This window comes from Larus michahellis, chromosome 4 (genome assembly GCF_964199755.1).
Source record: "Larus michahellis chromosome 4, bLarMic1.1, whole genome shotgun sequence".
Classification (NCBI taxonomy): domain Eukaryota; kingdom Metazoa; phylum Chordata; class Aves; order Charadriiformes; family Laridae; genus Larus; species Larus michahellis.
The window spans coordinates 30,161,503-30,184,327 of record NC_133899.1 but is presented as its reverse complement, the minus strand read 5'-3'; the positions used below and the strand labels follow the sequence as shown (position 1 = coordinate 30,184,327).

Below are 22,825 nucleotides of genomic sequence, written 5' to 3'. Positions count from 1 at the left end.
AGCCGCAGGCTGTGTGCCAGCGGGGAGCCAGACCTGCAGGTCCCACATCTCCACCTTCCCATCTTTCCAGGCTGCAGAGAATTTGGTTAAGCAGCAGTTTCCCAAAAAGAACATGCCCGACATGAGCAAACCTCTGCAGTGTCACCTCCTGTGTGACTTTTTGCTGGGGACACTGAAAGGGTTCCAGGGGTGGGTAGTTCCTGGACCATCCAAAAGCAGTCCTATGTGTTAGTATGTGTTTTTCCTACCCGATAATGTCGTGCAAAGTGTATGTGATTAGCATCTGGGAAAATAAACAGAGCATCACACCTTCTCAAAATGTTGCTGTCAAAATACTTAGTAATACATTTATTTTGTTAAAATAAACTATGTACAATAGACGATATTAATGTGCAGTTACAATATACAATAATTACATGTTTAAAAGAGGCTAAGCAAAAGAATACAGAATCATGTGCTGTAAATAGGAAACTAATACTGTTTACATGATTTTTAAACTATGAAAACATAATTGCTGGAAAACTGAGTTTCCTTGGTTTGAAATTTTATTGCTTTGACATGAATTCTGAAGATTTGGGTAGTATTTGAAAAAAGATATATCACTCAAAAGTCAGACATAATGTTTTAGTACTCATCCTTTGGTTTTACCAGCCCCATACTCCAGTGATATTGCACACAGCAACTTTTAAGAGAGAAAAATTCAGTTGCACACATCAAGTAAATAACTTCTTCTTAACCTGGTAAGAACTGACTGATGTGTTCGGTCCCGATTTGTGCTAAGGTCATTACATCTGCTTCACAAACAAACTCAATTAGAGTAACTTGTTGCACTGTTACTTTAAATATTGCTGAAGTAATATGCAAAAAGAAAGGAGAGAAATTTTCTTGTCTTTGTGTTCTCAGGGGAGCAGAGAATCTCTTTGCAGTGAAATGCGGGTATTTGGCAAGTGCATCAACAACATAAAAGATTTAACTGTACTCAGTTATCCTTGCACTCGAGGACAGTTTGGCCCATCTCTCTGCTCCTGTTTGCAGCCTTCTTTGATGCCCTCCCAGTCTCAAGGTGCTGCTGAGCCCCAGTTATCCTGGTGTGACTCCACGGAGGCACTTCTGAGCCCTTTGGCCGGGCTCACGCCATACTTGCTGGGCAGCATGGGCACCGTGCTACGCCTTGCTCTGTAGCATTTCCCACCTGGCGGTGTGGGCTCACCACCTTAGATCACTTCTGCTCATAAGCGAAGAAGACTTTGCCAGTGTCTTTCCCCTCTCACATAGCGTTATGTTATTGCTTATTAATGAATTAATATTTACGAGTTTGCAGAAAGTTTGGGCTCATTTACTCCACACTGACAAGGCAGTTCAGTGCCTGCCAGTTCTGTAATGCAGTTAGAGCAGCTGCCTGTTTTGGGGAAAAGTGTTGGGAGAGAAGATAAGACGGTCATACTATGGATATGGCTTACATCCAAACTACTTTGACAGACATCAGACAAAAACTTCTACGTTATCAGTACAAATAACTGTTGTGCTGGAAGATCTGGAAACTGTAGACAGATGACAACTGTTTACTCTGAATTCATTAACCTCTGATCAACGTCAAAATTCACCAGAGTTGATATCAGCGAGAGCTCAAACTGATCTTTGGCAAAACCAAATGCAAAATTAAATCTGGCATCCTGAATGGGATGAGATCAAATTAAGCAACAGCAATGAGTGCAGTGTCCAACTCAGCAAAGATACCCGTTTGTCTTGAATGTTACGCTGTTAAAGTAATCATTTTCATCTTCAGCCTCAGTAGTGTTTGAAAAGAGGAGTTACAAATCCAGTCTCCAAAGCTCAAGCTAAAGATCAGATCAGCAAAATCTCCAGGTGCCTAACTTCTTTCAGGAGTCCACAACCAGCAGCCAAAAGGTAGAAGAGATTCTTGGACCTGGCTCGGTGTATCTGTGTGCTCAAAGGTTGGTCAGCCACAACAAAGGGCAGAAAAGGAGGAAATGTAGACTCTGAAATGCTTTCCACATTAGTCATGTGTGGACCCCATTGAAATTTTCCATTGTCTTCATAAGAATTGAAATGAAGCCAACATACGGCATCTTTGAAAATCCCACCCTAAAATTATAGTTAGAAGCAGCAGCCAAACACTGCATTATGGTCTGCACGTTCTGGAAGGAGGGGTGGGGATCATCCTCAGAGTTATTTTTGTTAACATATTTCCTAAGTTAAAGAGATTTTTCACCATTGACAGCAACTCATATGATTTTTGCTTTTTGCTCTGTGATATATGGATTTGTGAACTCTTACAACGAGGTTCTGGCTCTTTTTGCTGTTCTGGTGGGGTTCCTGGAACTCCCCAGGAAAAAGATATTCTTGTTCACATGGTTCTGAAAGCTTTAACTGAAACAAAACAAAAAAAAAAGAGAATTTGAAGATTTTTTTCATCCTAGTTATTGGTGTCCCCTTAACATCTGAAAATAAAATTTAAGTTTTAGGATCAAACTGTCATAATTGCCAATTATGTCCTGGGCCCTGATTTTGCAGCTCTGCCCCAGAGCAGAAGTGTCGATGCTATTCTATTGCATTCATTACTTCTAATTGGTGTTTTTGTCCCAACTTTTTGATGCAAAATATTTCTATTCATGTTTTGTTTTGATAGGTGAAGACAGCTGAGATCACAAGCCACTACCAAAATCAGTGGGAGGTTTTTTCCTGCTTTCAGAGGGTCTTTGTTCACTAAGAGAAAAATAAACATTTATAGTAGAAATTTGTCTTCATTTTTACGTAGAGCTCAAGTTATCTGACATAGCTCACTCCATGCCCACCTCCTGTCACAGCAGATGCTCCTCCCGTCCTATACAATTGTGAACCAAGAAAAGGTTCTGTTATTTCCAGATATATATTTTTTTAATGTAGGATAAAATGTGCCACAAATCCTCTTCAGGGAAAAGGAAAATACGGGGAGAAAGGCGTATGCAGCAAGATTCCTGCATTCTACCTGTTTATTGAACAAATGTTCCCTGAGCCAACATGAGCGTATGTTGATTGCTTTGCTGGAGAAGACAAATATGCTTTTAAACGAGCCTGGCTTGAGACAGATTGATATCATTGCAATTTATTTTTAATCCAGATGAAGTTTCAGTATGGTGAATCAAGAGGTATTTGCTGTGCCACTTGGGGAAAAGAGCTACAGAAAAGGTCACAGGCTGTAAGCCAGCTGTGTAAGCAAACGGGCATCTTTCATGTCTGAATTAGAGGGACGTTTCTGTAAGGACATGGCAGCTTGCATGGTGAAAATACATCTGCTAGATGCATATAATTGGTGTAACTGGCCACTGTATCACTTGCTGCGTATGAGGTTGGGTGTGATGAAGGGAGGCAGCAATAGAAGTTGTTTGCAAGAACATCTGCAACCTTTTCCAAGCTCCTGTAAAAGGTTCTCAAATTAGGTCTCTGGAATCTTGGGACAATATCTTGGATGAGATCTTGACACTTTGCTGTCAATGGGAAGTGAAGCCCATGCATCCTTGTCAACAGTCACTGGTAGTGAAATGTTTGTTCCCTGTTGCTCTGTTTGCTACAGTGATTTTCCCACCCTCGGGTGGGTTTTTAGCCACTTCCCTAGAGTTGCGTTGCCGGGATTGTTTCTGGGGGAGTCCTGTTTGGTTTGTGTAGCGGCAAGCCCAAGGCTTGTCTCCTTTCCCAACTCATTTCTTAGTTCTTCCCTACCTCAGAGGTGGCAGATACCAGACAGGTTGTGGTACCGAGCACAACAGAACACCAGGTGATTTGTACAGTGTATGGGGAATGGGAAATCACTGCTTTTTGGGGGGGACAGGGCACCAATACTAGAGCAGTTAGAAGAGATTTTGTTGTATCTTAACTACAAGGGCAGGTCACCAATGGCCATATTCAGCCTCCCTCATTTACACGAGCAGTATCATTGGGATTGAATGAGACACGAGGAAGCTGGAGACAATTCCTTGTGAAGTAAGATGCTCTTCAGTATGAGGGAGACTGACAAAATCCATCCCTTAATAAAAGTATTTGGAATAGCTTTATTGCAGATTAAGATGCAGCGCTAGATTTAATTCTGTGTTTATTTTGAACTGAAGCAGTGCTTTGAAAGAGAAAAAAGGTGAGAAATATTAATGATGGCTGCTGAAATAATTGTTTTGATTGTCATGCTGGACTCAGAGTGAATGTTGCAGTTCCCACTAGGAAGAAGAAGATTTGCAACAGGACCCAGCACATCTGGAAGTTGAGGGAAAAATTCACATTATGCCTAATTCAAGGCAATGCGAGGCAAGAGCTTGTAGTTGGTTGTTCTACATGAGATACATACTGTAATAGCAGATATTTACAGGGCAGTGAGAGAAGGTCTGGGAGCGTTTGGTACATAGGACAACCAGGGGGAGCTCATCTGGAGAACTGCTGTCCACCTCTCCTCGAGGATATAAGTACATGCGACTTACACCTGGTTGAACAAATGCTCCTGGATGGACCTGTGTGGGGTTAGAGCCTTGTTTCTGCATTCTCCCCAACTTTTCTGAGCTCTGGGTGGCACAGGACAAACTGTGGAAATCTTTGTGAGGCCTCCTTCAGGTCATGCTGGAAGTGGTGATATAGCACAGGATTGCCCCAGTTCCACTGGCCTGGTGTTTTAGCAGTTCTCTGAAGGGCAGAGGCATCTGTAGGTTGTTTTAATGTGATAAAAACTCTCGAATGTCTTGAGATATCTCTCTAATACCTAATATCTTTAATATCTCCTTGCAGGAGTTGGCATGAAAACCCTTTGGGAGCTCCGTTTGAAACTACAGCTTCAGGTTAACAACTCCTGGTAGAACATTAAGGTTTCAGAAGAGGCCAAAGGAGATGGCTTTTACAGGATCTAGCAGATTTCTTGTAAATTGTCAGTGCTTTTGAAATGATAGCAGACTATTAGCAAAGGCAGCTCTGTCAGGAAAGGTTTTGACATTAATTGCATTAAGAGGACACTGTCAAATAGGTTCCCGGGATGGTTTACAGCCTTTATGACTCTCCTAACCACGTTCCTTTGACGGTGAAGTTAGGGTCTGATTTCTAGCTCATCTTACAGTGAGAATTTCACCTGGCAGTCCTTTATTGATTTTCTTTTCTTGTTACTAATGGTGCTTGAAAATAACTTGCAGTTTGTATCTGTTGCCTTATGCCTGCGCTTGCACTGTGCCTGGTGTTTTGAAATTTCTGGAAATAAGCTTTGCTGCCTGTTCACACACCATCTGTTGGCTTTTAGAAAAGGTATTAGGTATGACTTGCCAGATAGTCAATGACCCTCCTTACATCTTCCTACAATCCCTTTCTAAAGCCCGTTGGCCTGTGCTATTCCTGCCTCCCCAAAATAATAGTGTAACAGGGCAGACCCTTGAGTAAGTGCCACATTGCATGGATAAGTGTGTGTACATTACCTAACACAGGAATAATGTTTATGGGACCTGCATTAACCATGGCTATTTTAAAGACATTTATTTTTGTTGGAAGAGAAATCAAAAACAAATGGAGTGCAGAGGCCATTTCTCAGTGGATTGTGACCACCCTCCCTCCCTTGCAGCTCCCACATGTCAAATTTTGGTCACAGTCATCTTGAAAAACTTGAAATTTTGCTGCCTCACAAACTTGATGTGCTTGGGTTTGTAAGTGCAAATAAAATCCTGGTTAGTCTTAACATTTTTTGGATGCATATTAATACTTTTGTATCTGCTTTCACTGCTATGCAATGATTTGTGCAGGGTGCTGCAGTTTAATACGTTAGCACAGTAGCATTTTAGTTTCTACATCACCATATATTTTTCATTAATTTTCCTCGAACCACTGCAGTTATGTTAATGCTACAGCTTCCTATTTGATTTTTGATTTTATATGCCTATCCTATGCCATCCCATTAGCATTAATAGACACCCCTGACACTCGGTGGCACACAAAAATATAATTTGATTATTTGTGGCTTTATCTGATGCATGCCGGGAATGCTATATTGCACTTTTCCAGTGTGCTCATTATCTTATGATGAGCTCAGCTGTCAGTCTGGATTTCTATTTCCTCTATTTTCTGAAGCTCTAAGAATATCTGGCAGCCCCAACCTGAGTGTTTGCATTGCACTTCAGCTAAAACAGACTTCACTTACTTTAACCAGAGAATTCTATATAGGCTAGCACTCTACAGCAACCTACACGCGCTAAAACAAAGTAATAATCCTATTTTATTTCCACTGAAGTAAATGGCAGTACAGCGAAGCTCTAATTTTCTCTGAAATCTGAATCTGTTGAAAGCTTTTTTTTTTTTTTCTTTTTTGGTTTCAGTGGACTTCTAGTCATGTTGTAAGCCAACACACATTCCCTAAATACTTATTTATTTAGTCCACTCCTGGTTTTCCTCATACTCCCCTAATATCTCATTTCATGTCACAGTTCAGCTGATTGCCAGCGCCCCAGCTGCGCCAATACTCACTGCTCTGCCCGGGGATGGCAACACAGCCTCTGCGGCACGACACGAGCCCCTTCACCGGGCTTCAGCCCTGCCCTCCCTCGGAGCTGTGCTTTATCAGCCAGTCCATTCGAAGCAAATGTCTGGGACATAACAAAACCCAATATAAAATATGCCCAAAGAATGCCAGCAGTGAGGAAGTGTTTCTTTTGCCTGTCTTTGATTTAGCACACCTCTGTCTTCATCCATGCTTATGTGCAGCAGGAAAGAGATGATGAGTGAAAGCTGGCTGGGTAACAGCAACAAGGCATTTGCCTCGAATTTGATCACTTTTGTCGGAGAGAACAGTTGATTTCTACCTGGAAACATTTTGGGTTGTCGGAGCTGGTTTCTGTAGGTGTCCATGGTAAATTGAATTTGTGCTAAAGAAGGAGCTTGGATCCGTAAGCCTCGATGACTGCAGGATTAGGCACTGCATCCTGCTTCTTCCCTTCTCTGCGCCAAGGGTGCAGTTCCTGGAGTCCTGCTGAAGTCGCTAATTGCTCAGAGTAACACCGGGTCTGTAATTCATCACTAATCACGAGAGTTTTTCTGGCTGCGTGTGTGTCCTCAGCCACACTACTGTGCTGCAGAAGAGGAGTGGGCTGGCAGCGGCCTGGAGTGGGGCGCGGGGGGGCACAGGGCGCGTGTCCCCGGGATGGGAGGGTGCACTGTTGTTACTTGCTTACTCCTAGCACTTCTGGAAATGCTGACTACAGACACTGCTTTTGCAAGGAGTTACATCCGAGGTTTTCAAATCTATATTTGCTGGCACTGGGACTTTCCGCTTGGGGAATGAAATCCATAACCAGACAGTCTCATGGCATTGCCAGGGTACCCGAAGGCGGATGCAAGTAACGAGACGCCCTTCGAGTTCACCTCTGAGCGTCTGTGTTGCTGTGATGCGCAAAAGTACAGGCTCCCTGGAGAGGCTTTAGCGAAAAGGCATGCTTTCTTCAATGGCAAAGAGAGCCAACAGGCCAGCTTCTCTTCTCTGAAGGGCTGCGCTTCCCATCTCTGCGCTCTCGGCTGCAGCCCGTCGCCTGCCGCTCGTCTGAAAGTTTACTCCTGAGGACTGCAGCCACGTTGCAACTTACACAGCACTCACGGCAACGAAGATGGAAAAATGGGAGCAAAGAAAGAAGAAATGAATGGGAGAAGGGAGGCTACAATAAATCAACGTGTTTACAACTCCACTTTGATGAGATTTTTTACATGAGATACTGCATTAAAAAAATAATATATAATTTTTAAGGCAATCAGATCACCTTAAAGCACTGGAAGTCAGTATGACCTTTGGCTTTTTGTTTTTGCTATTTTTGTCTGCTGGGTGAGATGTAGAAATCCAGCTGATCTATAAGGTAAATTTTCAGTTGCCATGGCAATGTGTCTCGCTCATGGTCTCAGTTTGGAAGGGAGATTGTTCCACGCTGCTATTTCATGTCCAGGGCAGTGTTCTTTGGTGGCAGAATTTCTTTGTTTCAGTACATTAATGCTACAACTCTGTTCTTCCTTTCCCAGCTTATGGAAACATGGCTCAGCGTGAACATTCCCCTGTAAAAATACAGCTATTTGCATTTTTTTGTTGTAAGAACATTCCTTAAGTCTGGAGGTAAGTGTTGATCCATTTTGATAGCTTGGGTGCAGCAACATCCTAACGCTGTGAAGTTTCACCATTAAGTGAAAACAAACTGGAATCACTCCATCTTTGCTTCCATGTGGTCTGAACAAACTACAGTATTTCTTGAACCAGCGAGTCTTATAAAAGAAGAGTAATTTAGAAGTATGTCCTACCTATAGCTTACATATTAGATTTCTACAGATCTCCATGTGCTCTCAGTCAATTCAGATTCAATTTCTAAGTACTGCAAATTCCTAATTTTGATCAGTTCTTGCTTAAGGCCATAAATGGAGTTGCTTTTGTTTCTTTTACCACCTTTAGTTCTTTGTTTTTCCACACGGCACCTTCACCCCATTCCTAAGGTGAGGAGTCAAGCAGGATCAGGCATCCTGGTTTCTGTTGTCTCAGTGCAGCCTGCAGTAGTGGGAGCAGGCTGCATACAACTCTGGAGGGTTAGGAAAGCACATAGACATGAGTTGGCCTAGTGTGATACAGCTTGGAGGTTTCACAGAACGGAGGGCTCCTATATTTGGGTAAGAAGGACCCCTTTCTGGTCATGTTCCCCATTTCAGTTGCATGTGACCTTCATTGCCTTTCTAACCTGCTTGGTTTCATTGAACTCATCTCACTTTTCTTTCCAAGTGACTTCACACAAGGGTGCAGCAGCGGTGGCACTTTGCACAACGCTTCTTCTTCTTCTTGGGGTGGAAAATAGTCAGGATGGCTTCATCGAAGACAGTCTTAAGGCCTTTCTGCGTGAGGGCTGAGCATTCCAGATAGCACTGTGCTCCAATCTGAAAGAGAGGAGAGAAAATGTGAGTACCCACTGCTGGGAGAGACAGAGCGACCCTGTTCCATCAACATTTTACATGTCCTGACACGGAGGGAAGCCCAGACCTTTAGAAAGGGGGTCAGGTCTTTGCTGTGTTTTGTATCTGGCTGCCTATAGGATTAAGCAACAAGCTCGGATGGTCATCCTGAGCGAGGGAGCAGGGCTGAGCACCAACACGAGTATCTCACCACAGAGGGTTAACGGGGAGCTGAAATTCTCTGTACGACCCTCCAGAGAGAGGGGGACTGCACCCAGGTTGAGTGCTGGACCAGGAGCTTGGCCTCCCAACTGTGCAGCTGGGGAGGGTTTCAAGGAGATGACGGGTTGTTAGCTGAACCCCTTCATATACTTGGCTCTTCTGCCCCGACCTGTCACTCTTGTGTCCTGCCTCCTGCAACGTCAGGGAGCTGCTACCTGGGGGAGGGCTTCCAGCTGGCATCCGGGAACTGGGAAGCATCATCTTGAGATGCAAGTCTCCTGGGCATGCTGGTATGACACAAACACACACAGGGGCCTGGGAAAGCAGTCTCAGCTTATTCAGCATCCTTGTTGCTTACTCAGCTTCTTCTGCTAATGGATGCTTTCGCTCGCCTTTGAAGGCAAAAGCCTCTAACAGCCCCTGCCGCATATGAGGTGGAAATGGCTAGGGTCCAGATGCCTGAATTTCAGGGCTTGGGGAGGGCTTTTATCCCCCTATCTTCTCGGAGGAAGGTGCAATAGCTCAGAAACTTCAGGAGCTCCCTCTCTCCTGCTTGAAGTGCAACGGATAAGTGAGAATCAATTTGTCTGTGCTTTTGTAAAGGACAGGGACGAGTTTGGAAGGAGGTGACTGCAGAGAGGGGTTTGCCGCGTGCACCTTCTGGCAGAAGCCTGAACAAGAAACACTTTACAGGTAAAGTAGGCAGTAAAATTTGCCCATTTGCCACCTGCTGCCCTGTGTACCTTGCTGCTTTGCTTAGAGGTCAATAGGGTATTGCAGCAGAACAGCAGGCTGAGGAGCCACAGCCTGTGCCTGGGTCCAGCCTGTTTGAACAGAGGCTTTAATCTCTGGCTGGGACCAACCAATGCGCCCTGGAGGAGTTCACCTTCAATGGAACAAACCCAATGGAAAGCTGTGATCAATCGATTTCATGGGACTTCAGAAAAAGCTATTACCTCCTTCGCTAGCTTCACTCCGTGCTCGTAGGTGAGTGGTTTCTCCTTCATGTAAAGCAGCCGAGCCAAAGTTTTGGGATCATCCCGGAGATCAATCTAGTAGAAAATACACAAACCTTGTGCTGAGTACCACCTCGCTGTAATTCTTGAGGCAGATATACATAGCTTTACAAACCCACAGTCATGTCCTTGCATAAGGGCATCTGTCCCCCCGGCCTCAGAGGATACTTCAGAAATCAGTTGCACATATATTTTCCTTTTTGGTTCTTTTTGTTTTTTTTTCCCTTCTGTTTAACATGAATTAGTTCTCACTGATGGGTTTTTGGGCCACAGCTCAGATATCTGTGGTAAAGTAAAGATGTGGTTTAGTGGAAGCCTGAGCCACACTGGAAGGGGAGGCTGCAGCGACCCTGCACTGCATCACCCGAAAAACACAGGCCAGACAGACGCAGCTCAGTCTGACTTACTTGAAATAAAATCCCTTGTTTCCATGGAAAACATCAAAGTGAAGCATCCTGGCATTTCAAACCCATCCATTTTCAGAGCGTGTGATCCAAAGGGTAATACTTCTATTTTAAAATGGGTGTCTTAGATTATTCCAGTGGGGAAAACAAAGCCAGAGTTTGAATGATTGGACTTTCCTACGGCATAAAGATTTTGGTTTCGACCAGAATTTGATCTGTTTCTCTAACTTGGCTTAGGTTGCTGTCCGGTGTTCGGACATTTTCCAGACAGTTGTATCCCTACTTCTCACAATCTCTAGTCACTCTGTATCTTGGAAGCAAAACCCATACTTAAGGCATTTTTATTTGATGGATAGATTCATAGATTTTAAGGTCAAAATAAAGTGGTTTGATGGTTTAGTCTAACTTCCACTATAACACAAGCAGAACAGCAAGTCACTAATTGCAATGTTGATGTAAAGCATGAGGGAGGCTATTTCCTTCCCATGTCTCTAAGACATTTGGTTCATTATTCCTACTCTTAAAATTTATTTTGAAGTTTAGCTTCTACTTCTAACCACAGACTTTGATGGGTTTTTTTTCCCCTCACTAAAGGCCTGTCAGAAATCTTTTCTCCCTATAGATATTTATGCCTTGTTGCCACCTTAATATACATTTCAATAAAAAGATGGGATACGTTTTGCCAGTCGTGACTAGCATGATGGGACATCTGCATGTTGATTTCCACTACCAGTCCCTGAGGTTTCCTCCAATGGGGAAGTCTGGATGCATTTCACATAAGAAGTTAAATAGGAAACATTTCCAGAGAGCTCAGCCTTGTTGCCACTCCTGGGGTGGAGTAGGAGCCCCCTTGCCCTGAAGACCCCCACGATGGCCAACAGTGCCCCAGAGGAGCATTACCTGTGTTCCTATGAGGACGTAAGGCACATTGGGCATGCAGACTTTCAGCTCAGGCACCCACTCCTCCTGGACATTGTGGTACGAGGCAGGGTTCACCACTGAGAAGCAGATCAAGAACACATCCGTGTTGGGGTAGGACAGGGGTCTCAGCTGGTTGTAGTCCTCCTGCCAGGGAGAAAACAGCAAGTGTGTTATAGAGTGGGGGATAACTGCAGATGAGGGCATCATGCTGCCTCTTGATGACCTGCTCAACACTGTCCCTCCGTGCTCATGCACGCCAATAACCTCCGGGGAGCTGCTGGGGGGAAATCAGCCCTCACGGGCCAGGGGTGCTGTTTTGTCAGTATGTTTACCCAAAAGAGCTAATGCATTTTGTCTGTGTCTGTATCATCCGTGGTGATGCTGGTGTACAGGGTAAGGCTAAACAGTGGCCATCACTGGTGGTGTCATAAAAATTGGTCTTGAGGCTGTGCGTACCAGCCTCAGGCCTCCAGCAATGTGATACCATCCTGGGAAGCATTATTTGACTGTCACCACTAGCTAATATTTCCTGATGACACACATCTCTAGAGGCTTTTCTGTTAATATTATGGGCTTTCTATTCCCCAGTAGGCATTATAGACATGACCGTATACAACAGATATAGGTCTCCAGGCTATTTGGTGCCATTGCATGGTACCTAGCGTCAGTCAGCAGAAGACACTGGTCTTGAAAGCACAAAACAGATCAAATCCAGTCTGCAGTGGCTGGGTAAATCACTGGAGGTGATTTAGTGTTTCCACAGGCCCTGGACTGGGGAAGGAGAGGTGTCTTCTCTTTGTGCTAGTTGTGAAGAGGGTAAATTTTCAAACAGCTCAAAGCGCAGCTGTGTCACGTCGAGAGCTGGCTTTCATAAGCTGGCTTCAATGAAGAATTTGAGTCTGTTTTCAAGCTTGAGATGTTGAGAGCAAGCAGAGGTTTTTGCAAGCCGTGTGAAAGGGATAGGCTGTCTCTTTCTGATAGTGAGAGCATATGTAGCTGTGTCTGACGGATACTTTTCAATGAAACCTGTTAGAAAATTTCAGTGCAATGAAACAGATGCTTTTAGAGGGGATACACCTGTTCTTGAAGACTTTTTTTTTTGGGGTGCAGCATTAAAAAAGGGGAAAGAAACACAAAGTTGGAGTGTGGGAAATAACACGTGTTGCTGTCAAGCCTGACTGAGACCTAGTTCGTTAGTTTATAGTTTCTGCATTCTGTGCAAGCGTCAGATCTCTGCGGTAGGGTTACTTTTGGTTGTAACTGTATGAAAACTCAACTGATGCAATTTTGCTTTGCAGATATTGAAATAGTTAGTAACTCAATGAAAAGGGGTGGTGGGGGGAAAGATATCCAGGCACTGTTACTCAGACTTGATAACATTTATTTGAGGTGGGGAAAATCCGCATTAGGGGCAGGAGCAATGCAACAGCAGTCTATCCTGCAGGACAAACGGATGCAGGACTGTATCACTGTGTGCCCAGATTAGACGGTGTCTTAATTCAGCCTTGATTCTGTCTTGCTTTGATTGCGTCAACAGATGAGTGGGCTTAGTTATGAGTTGAGACTGGTAAATCTTTCTGAAGTCTTCTGTTCATTGAGTATGCAGTGATAAAATGACCCAGGCTACTTCAGAATCAACACTAGTTTCTGAAAAATACTAATGAATTATGTAAAAACAGCCTGCTCCAACCTTTCCTAAACAAACAAAAACAATTATTTATTTTGAAAGGAAGTATGAGGCCAAATTTAGCTCCGTTTCATTAAAACGAAGTTTAAAGAAACATCCTAAACCACAAACAAAATGTTTTGTTGCGTCTAACTGAATGTTCATTGTCCCCAACCCACTTCAACAGGAAGAGTAAATTCCCAGTTACCACCTCCAGCCCCACAGCCACAGTATTTGGGGTAAAGCCAGAGTAGTTGTCAGCTGACCTTTCTCTTTCCAGTGTCATAGAAAGTATTGATCTGAAGAAGGATTTACAAGGTAAGAGGAGGTGTTTCGACATAGCACCCCCCCAAGAAAGAGTGGATTCCCCATGTTCAAGGAATGGCGTGGAAAAAAACCTCAGAGACGTTTGTGGGAACATCAGTGACACGGGCCACGAAGAAGCAAAGTCAATGGGAGGATATTTATTTGAGGCTCTGGAGATGACACCCAGCTCCCAGGAGATGAATTAATAGAGGCAAAGTGGATGCCAAGACAATGTGATCAACAGAGCAATTGCATTATAGACACAGACGAGTTTTATGTGGATGCTGTGGGTTAGGAAGGCCTGGCCTGATTATGGGACGTTATTTTAACACAGAACATCAAACCTGAGTTTAAGTATGTTTATGCCACAGTCAGCACGGGCTGATACTAGGTGCTTGGCAAAGGCCTCTTCTGTGTTTTCAGTTTAATCGCTGCAAATCAGCCTCCTAAAACAGCCACGTGGTGGCAGCAACCCCTCGAGGAATCGTGATTTAGGATTTTTGGAAAGAAATTTGCTAAATATAACCAGTTTCAATATTCCAGACGTGCATATTTAGAGGGGCTGGAACTTACTGTACCATTAAAATTACAAACTAAAAGCCACAAGCGCTCTGCCTGGCGGAGACCTCTACAGGAGTGTGCATTTCATTTTATTTCGCTTGTTCCTTTGTAGCCCCTAGAAAATCCTTTTTTTGGGGGGAGCGCTCCCGATTTGTGCTGGCAGGGCAGAGCCTTATATAAGCTGTAAGGAGGGACAACCACACATCACGTAGCAGAGGTCTTGTCACCCACCCACCAGGGCACACGGGAGCTTGCAGGGACACGTTAAAGCACAGCTGGGGATGAGAGTTGATCTGGGCTCTGGTACACGTCTGTGTCTGCAGGCTGGCCGGAGCCTCCAAACCACAACAGACAAGGACCCTGTCTCTGTTTGTACCTGCTCACCAGGAGAAGGCTCTAAAATCTTGCAATGGACCATTATGAGATATGGTGCATCAGGATCATTTCTCACTTAGAAACGGTTGAAGTCAAGCAAATAAGCAGTGTAAAAAAGGGACTGGACATTTGCATGGGTGTGGGGCGCATCCAGAGGCGCTGCAGTTAGTGACACTGGTGTTTGGGAAGAGATGTGAGTCCTCATGGGGTTGGGCTGTAGCTGATCATTAATTTCTTTCCCTGGTTCGTGCTTGCATTTCGCTGCCTGTTATTTAGGGAGCGCAAGGCTTCCCAGTTACGCTGCCCGGACACTGGTTTGGCAGGGAAATGCCAGTGACAGATCTGGCCTTGCCGAGTTACATGCCTATGACTTGCTGGGGCTGAAAGGCATCAACCGGTGTTCCTCCCTCCCTGCTCTCTTGCCACCAGCTGCCTTGCAGCGCTTGGGCCCAGAAAGTACAGCAAAACTTTCTTTTTTTATGTTAGTGCCATGCTGATCTCACGTACACTCCCTGCCACGTCAGCCCGTTAAAGTACTCCACACCTGAGTCCAGCTTGGGGGAAAAAGACCAACGTTTTTTTCCTCCTAGGACTGTTTGTGCCAGGGATGCAGAAAACCAGATACCCCAGATCTGGGGTCCCTGCCAGCTCTCCCTTCAGGCTGACAGAGGGTCCTGCTGCAGGAGTACATTTTCCAATTGTTATTTCATTAGCATATGTTTTATAGCACCGTAATGTCAAGTGCTATTTTTGGCTGTGACTTCACACCGAAGCCTTTGGAAAGCCACAAAGCGCAAGGAGAAGGAGGGAGGAAACAACCCAGATGATCCGTTGTTATAGTTTGAGCATGTGGGAAGCATCATCCTTTCAGCCTCCACGGAGATACAATCTAGTCATCAAGAAGTGATTCATGCTCTCAGTTTTGACTGGATGGCCACGTCCTCTGGACCAAGGTCTGAAAGGGAAAGGAGGCTGATGACTTAGAAATGGTGCTTGGAGGCAGGCGGTGCTCTGGCTAGTTTGAAGCAGGAGCGGGCAAAATGACTGTGGAGGAAAGGATGAAGGGGTGAAGTTTATCAAAGAGACAGATTAGTGCTTCTTCTGGCTCAGGAGGACAAATGAAAGGATGTGTTGCTGAGGAAATGGGTGGCAGGTGGAACTGTCAGCCCTACGAAACAAGTAGAAATATTAAGGCACTGGGTAAGATCTGACTGAGAACTGAATATAACTCCAGTCTTGTTTGCAAAGGCTTGCAGTGCTGCTGGATTGTGACAGACACACTCTGAGCTCTGTGTTCGTGAGTGCAGAATAGAAAATTGAACATGCATTGAACATGGGACAAGGATTTGGACCATATTTTGGGACTAGCATTTGGATCATGTGTTTGCACCATGTAAATAGAGAGGATGGGCAGCCTGTAAGTGACACCAAGCTAGCTGTGAAGTGACCATTGCATACTACACACATGTGATAGGAAAGAAATAAAAAAAGTGAAACCCAAAGCACAAAATCCCCAGTGCTGCTGAATGCAGGTTTTTCTGGAAGTGACAGTCTGTCCTGATGCATTTTGTTACACCTCTCTGCGTACTGCTGCAAAGTATATTCTTTAATAAGTGGCCTTCTGCAAGACAGGAGAGTCTCCTTCTGCACTTCCACCACTCCTTTATGCGTTTCGTGGCAGTCAGTCATGGCCACAAAAAGCACAGCCAAGAAGTGCTCCTGAAAGCAAAGCCCAGCATCCAGAGCTGCTGGATCCCAGAGAGTGAGGCAGGCTCCCAAATCTGCTTTCCTCTCCTGCTGCCTGCACGTCCTTGACTGCCCAGTGCCAGCTCTTACTGGAGGAGCTGGTGGACATGGGTTCCAACCTTCCCAGGCCGGGAAGGACCTGGGACCTTCTCTCTCCCCTCTCAGCAGGTGATTTTCTGCAAAGTTTCTTGTAGATGGTGATCCTTTCTTTATTCTGCCAGTTGCTGGCATTTGGAGGTAGGAGAGGGAAATTTCACCATGAAAACCTGTTGCTCCCTGTACTCTTCTCTGCCCTTCTACTGGCAGAGCAAGGCTGTGAGAAATACTCTCTCCACAGCCCAGAGCTCTTTGGCAAACTTTTAGTTCAAGCACACTGTATCAGACTGTGGAGAGTGGAAAGAGTAAAAGCATTATATATGTAAGCAAGCACAGGATATAGACTCTCCTGTAATGGACACCCTTGTCCTGGGAGAAGGATGCAGGGATGGGTGCCCATCGGGCTGCCTTACCATTTAAAAAGTCAATAGCTGGTGACCAAAAGGTTAGTGCAGTATTATGTTAGTTTTCTGATCTTAGAAATGGGAATTTTTCTCTGTATCTTCAATGCCACCCTGTGGTAAATGTAAGAAAACAGACTTTATATGAAACGTCATATTTGGAGGAGGAAGTGGATATATGGGAGGCTAAACGGCCTAATCAGGTTTTAGTTTTTTGCTCATAAAAAATGCAGTCTTAAGGATGAGTGTTTGTGCATGTTTTATTCTGAACCAGAATGAAATCTCCATGTAGAAAACAAAAAGGAGAAGGTCGGCAGCTCATCCATTACAGCTCATAACTGATTGTTAATATTTGGAAAAAAAACCCCACAAACAGCATGAACAACAAACTCCGGTATATGGTAGTAACAAACAAACCATGGAAAAGGAAACTTAAAAATGTTTTGCAGTAATTTACCTGCCCTGCAGTGTCATAAAGTCCCAGCAGGTGTTGTTGTCCTCCCACAGTCACAGTTACTGGAAGAGAGAAACAAGAGATGTTGTTTATGCACAAACCAGTGGCCTCATTTTTATGTGTTTTAAACATAAAATGGCAACGCACCCCTGTGCTAGACGCATTAGCACGTACCTTAGAAAACGCATCCTAAACCCAGCACATAGATTGAACCCAAACTGAAGGTAACCTAAAGCTAACAGAAGCAATTGCTTTATGCCAAGCTCTTGGTTCCTCACAGAGAGATGAGCTGCACACATTGCTGCCACCGGGGACCCAGAGACCAGGGGACATTTGCTTCTGTCTCTGCAGCCACCCGCAGACCCCCATGAGGTGCTAGGACTTGAAAGCACAAGATTCCTGCTTCCCCGCCGTGAGCATTGGGGTGGGTTTGTCATGGATCGTTGAGAGCTGGGTTGTTTTTTTTTAATTATTATTTTATTTGTTCCAGGCTGCGAAACAATGAAGAATTCAGCAGTGGTTGATGTTTGATGGGTCCCAGTGGAGGTGTGCTGCCTCTTGGGCAACATGTCCTCTCCTGTGTCATGCAACTGCAGGTGGCAGTGCTTAACGTATGGGGCTGTGTGGCGGATGCTTTGAAGGACAGAGAGGAAGAGGAGCACTAATATTTGCAGGGAAGTTGAACAGATTCTGCTGCAAATGAAGGAAAGCATGGCTTGGTTTATCGATCACACTCAGTGTGTTTACTCCTTCAGTAGAATTCACTTTGGACTTCATTCTGAGCCCACTGACATTGATGAAGATGTTTTCTCATTGCCTTTGGATGAACCCTGTTATTGGCTGATCTCTGTAATCAGTGTTATTTTGTATAAAGGATAAGATCTGCGTTAGTGACATTTACTTAACCAGTTAATCTGCTTAAATAATTATTACTCAACTGGAAAGAAAGGGGGGGAATGGAAGTTCCACCCATTAGTCAACAGGAAGACTTTAAACATTTATCAGGAAAGTTACTCAAAATAACGGTATTCTCACAGCCCACGGACTACTACTTTTTTTAAGCATGAGGTTAAATGGCTGATATGAACATAGAGCTATGGCTGGGGGGGAGGCTAGGACTGGTACCCATAGGCCAATAACAACTTGCAATTAATGAGGGATGGGAAAGATTAATTAACTTTTGACAAAGAAGAGGCTTGAAAACATCACACAGGTTCTTACTGATTTTTTTTTTTTTTAAGTGATAAGACTTTTGTAGGAGAAAAGCACCTGCCAGTTTATAGAATTTAATAGCTCCTGCACTGGGGAACAATGTCCTGTTTGAAACCTCTTAGACTTGAAGTCTCTGTCAGTGTGGCTGGGCAGACTGATTATTCAGCAGCTTTACTTGCTTGCAAAGTGACACGGTAATTTAGCTAGCATATAAACAGAACAAACCTGACATCCTGAAAGCACAAAGGCTCCGCGAGGACCAGACTTGCTGATGAGGGCAGGACGGGCTGCACTCACCCGCTGCTGGGGCTGCCTTGTGATGTGCCAGGTAAAGAGGAGATGGAAAAGGCGCTGAGAGCCCTCCTCCGGCTCCTCAGTTCAGGAGGAAGCTTGTACACAGTGCAGCTCCCAGGGGAACTCAAGATGGGGCTAGCTGTTGAGCATGGATGTCCTTGGGTGGAAGAGCCAAGGGAAGACCCATCAGGGTGGGGAGATGGGTACCAACGCAGACAGGAGGCTGTCCAGATGCCCCATCCCCTTCCTTCAACCTGACTTGAATACACTAATTTGAACAAAACCACCTTAGAGCCTTGGTTTTCAACTTTTTGTGGTGTAAGGAGTCTGAAAATGCCCCCCTAGAGGTATGAATTGTATAAGCCTACTGACAATATGCTTGCTCTTCTTAGCTCCCTTCTCAGAGGCAGTGAGGGCCGCAGGTGGTCCTGCACAGCTTACCAGAGGCAGCCAGGAGGTGGGAGGTCTTTTCCAGGCAACCTTGGCCAGCCTCCAACCTGCCCCTGCACCAAGAAGTGCAGGAGCCAGACCTGTTCTGCTGATTTTCCTCTGCTCGGGGACCAACTGTGGGACGCTGTATCCTTCAGCTGAAGGCAATTTTCTGGCTGCAGAGCATTAGCCATGCAGTGCTCAGCTGGCCAAGGTGGTGTCTGGGACCGCATGTGAGCACCAGTTGCACTCTCAGTCCTTGGCTGAATTTGTTTGGAGCCTGCAGAGCACCTCCAAAGCAGGAGGGTCATGTGGCAACTGTGTGGCCATGGGGTGCGTGGAGGTGCAAGTGATGTAATGTGTATGATGAATATGAAGAGACATTTGCCATATGTCAGTACTGACATAGTTATCCAGCTTTGCCTCTCATGTTGCCTGCCCCTGAGCGCAGGCAAACCGAGCCAGGCCCTGCGTGCAAAAGATCAGCTCGGGTATTCAGTGTTTTAAAAACTTAAAAGTCACTCTGAAATTTACTCTGTCCAGGCTCAGGCTGCTGTGAAGCTTTGCTGGCCCATCTCTTGGTGACATCTGACTGACAGAGCTACACTGGCAAAAAGCCCTGGTGCAGATACAAATTGCTGCCTTGTTCCAGTAGTTAATAGGGTTTGGAGATAGGCTGTTTGCATAGAGGTCCAGTCCGTCTCCAGTGTACTATGTTTTGCCAGAAGGATATGCTGCGACAGCTCCTAAACTATTATCTGTGCCCTGTGGTCCATGAAGTCACGGTGGATATTTTGCAACGGGTCTGTGGAGCCACACACTGAACAGTTATTGATAGTTTGTACAGTCCAGTTTGGCTCTTGGTAACCTTTTGGAAATTCTGAGGGGGAATAAAGAGGCTGGTGGTGTCCTACCATTACTCTTCACATACACAAAGACTAAGAAATGCAAGGATTTTTGGAAAAACAAACCCTGAGTCCCTTTTTTCCCTTTTCCTTTCTTCCCTCTTTCTCCTAATCAATTGTTCTAAACTATCTCATCATCAGAAGATATCCTTCCAGTCCACGTCACCTCTCTAAGTTTACGTCACCACCCCAGCAAAACTGTCTCGTTGGCTAAACTTCAGCAAGAGGCAAACTGCTGGTTTTGGATTCCCGTCTCTGAATGCAGCGGGGACCAAATGGCTCACACTGACAATTCAAATAATAACTGGCTCTTGAAACAGCAATGTCGAGATTAATGTATTGGTGCTGAAATTTCCACCACATTTTCATGCAGGCAAAACAGATGTCAAGATAAATGGCTTTTGCCTGTGAAAACATCACGGTATTTTTATACTAAGAGTTTATCAGTCTACCTCTGTCAGGCAAAAGGCTGTTCCACGTGTCCACTTGGTAGGTCGCATTTATGAGCTGAGATTGCTCTGTTAGATTTGTAGGCCTTATTTTTGGCTTTATCTCAGTTTACTTTTACTTATCCTGTTACTATCTTTTCCTGTTCTCTCAGTGGTCGAGCCTATGGGAACCCAACACAGAATTCCTTCTCAGTCATTGGGGTAATCAGGCTCCTTACGGGCTTGTGAACTTGGCTTTATGAGCAGTCTTGGAGTAACAACATAAATACAAACTCTTCTTGCCATTTACTGGCCATACTGATATATTGATTAAGCACTGCAACGGCATGGCCTTTAACACCAAGTGCAGTGGGGATTGCAATGAAATGTGGCTGAATGTGGCACAGTCCTGGTTCTCATTTGGCTCCAGTCTGGGTTGCATCAGACGATGTGGCAGGGCAGACATTTTCCTCCTTTCACTGGGTGGTTTTAACCAAGTGCAGGATGTGTAAAACACTGCTTTTAAAAAGTTAGTTAGATCATAAATTAGCTGGGTATTTCTTGATAGAGTTTGAGTAACTATTTTGGGTCACCTCCAGGGCTTTGTCACAGCTTTGTGTGCCTGGAGGTTTTGTTAAAGGGCTTCAACACAGAGCTCTGAAACATGCTGTCCTGCTCGAAGGCCACAGCAGAAAGGCAAGGTGCTAGATGGAGTTATTGTGTGGGCTGGATATGGGGTGTGGACCATGAATTGGTCTGAGCTGGGAGCTCTGTTTTTAAAGAAGTGATTAGTTTGTGTTCCTGGGGACAACATGACAATTTTTATTGATATTCTTGCTGCTCAGGTTGCCCCAGGTCCACCTGTCAATGGTCGGTCTTTGACAAACTCTTCCCTCATTGTATTTCATTTGCTCACAGAAAAGCCCTGGTGACTCTTTGTGACTGAATTTTCCCTTGGAAGAGCCCTTCAGCCACACAACAGCAACATTCATGGTCTACACTGACATAAAGGGGACGTAAGTTGTCTGCTGCCTTCCAAGAATCTCTTATCCTTGATGAATAGCACAAAGCAACACGTAAGTCTCTGGTATGACACCAAACTAGGATACAATGGCTCAGACGCCCTTAGCTGTGGTACAGGAGAGTGGATGTGCACATCATGGAGAATTTTTCCATGCTTGTGAAGAAGCCCTTGCAGAATCAAATGACTGTGAAACTGCTAACCAGAATATACACAATAGCTTAGGTAATGCCTAATGTGATACCACATGGGAGAAGTCATCTGTTTATTCTAGTGCCTTCCTGCCAATAAATTAAGGTCCAGCTGCTTTGGAGAGAGATGCCAGGAGCCTAACAACAAGCAGAGATGATAGCACCTGCCTGGATGGGAAGGCTTTCTCGTCTTTCTTTGGGGCAATTGGTCTGCATCAAGCCACAAACTTTCACAAGGGCCATCTTCTGCCCTTGTCAGCAAGTATGGGCTATTAAATCTGTGCATTTGTCTGTTCACTATATGTACCAGATATATGTAAGAAGCAATAGGAGAAGAGGAAATGGCCTCAAGTTATGCCAGGGGAGGTTTAGATTGGGTATTAGGAAAAATTTCTACACTGAAAGGGTTATCAAATATTGGAACAGCCTGCCCAGGGAAGTGGTGGAATTGCCATCCCTGGAGGTATTTAAAGATGGGTAGATGTGGTGCTTAGCAACATGGTTTAGTGATGGTTTTGTCAGTGTTACGTTGATGGTTGGACTCGATGATCTGAAAGGTCCCTTCCAGCCTAGACAATTCTATGCTACTTAACTAATGGCTACCAGTATAACAACTGCAATTCTGGTTGACCTGCTGGCAGTAGAAATGCACAAGTCTGTTTCTTTTCCAGCTGGGAAAGAGGGTAAAATCAGAAGAGAGACAAAAGAACAGGTTTTGGTCAGCTGCAGTAGAGTTTAGATGGAAATTTCAGGTTCTTACTGCTTTAAGAGATGGGTAGACGCTTGACCAAGTTTTTCATTTCTAGATAGAAAGCTCTTTACATGTGTGCCTTATAGAATTCCTTTCACTTTCAAAGGTGCTTGTTCATACGGGTCTCACTCAAGAGGGAGCAGTTTTAAACTCTTGGCTTCGGCTTGTGCCCAGTTTTACAATGCTACTTCAAACCAAATCCTTTGTTCCTGCACGTATTTGTCAGGTGAAGCTCTACATGAAACTGTAACTGGATCTGATCAACGTGTTAAATACAGATCAGAAACTAAGGAGGGAGGATAGCAATGAGAAATAAACTGAGCAATATTTTTGTCTTTAAAACACATATGCACACACATATACACACTTGTAATTTATATACAAAATACAGAAATGTATGTATTTTTCCAGTTTCTAGTTGAGCAAAAATTTCAGTTGTAGAGTGAATTATTTTGTTTTGACTTGGGCCATCCTAATCATGCCCAGGACATTTGAAAAGGGGAA

The 22,825-nt window shown here is 44.5% G+C and overlaps 1 protein-coding gene across 4 annotated transcripts in view; it reads right to left on the bottom strand.

Moving 5' to 3' along the window:
- Nucleotides 1-321: 321 nt before the first annotated feature.
- The window catches only part of RHOJ (ras homolog family member J), a 64,668-nt gene continuing 42,164 nt past the window's right edge, over nt 322-22,825 (bottom strand). The window contains exons 2-6 of one of the 4 annotated variants that reach the window (XR_012586608.1): nt 17,094-17,152; nt 11,465-11,629; nt 10,101-10,196; nt 6,478-8,907; nt 322-2,391 (exon numbers count right to left, since the gene is read on the bottom strand). Coding sequence is in view for 2 of the 4 variants with exons in the window: in XM_074583720.1 (XP_074439821.1) it covers nt 8,761-8,907; nt 10,101-10,196; nt 11,465-11,629; nt 17,094-17,152 (467 nt within the window). In the remaining 2 variants the exon portion in view is untranslated. Of the gene's footprint in view, nt 8,908-10,100; nt 10,197-11,464; nt 11,630-17,093; nt 17,153-22,825 lie in introns of all 4 variants that reach the window. The other 3 variants (XR_012586609.1, XM_074583720.1, XM_074583719.1) reach the window with 3 other exon arrangements.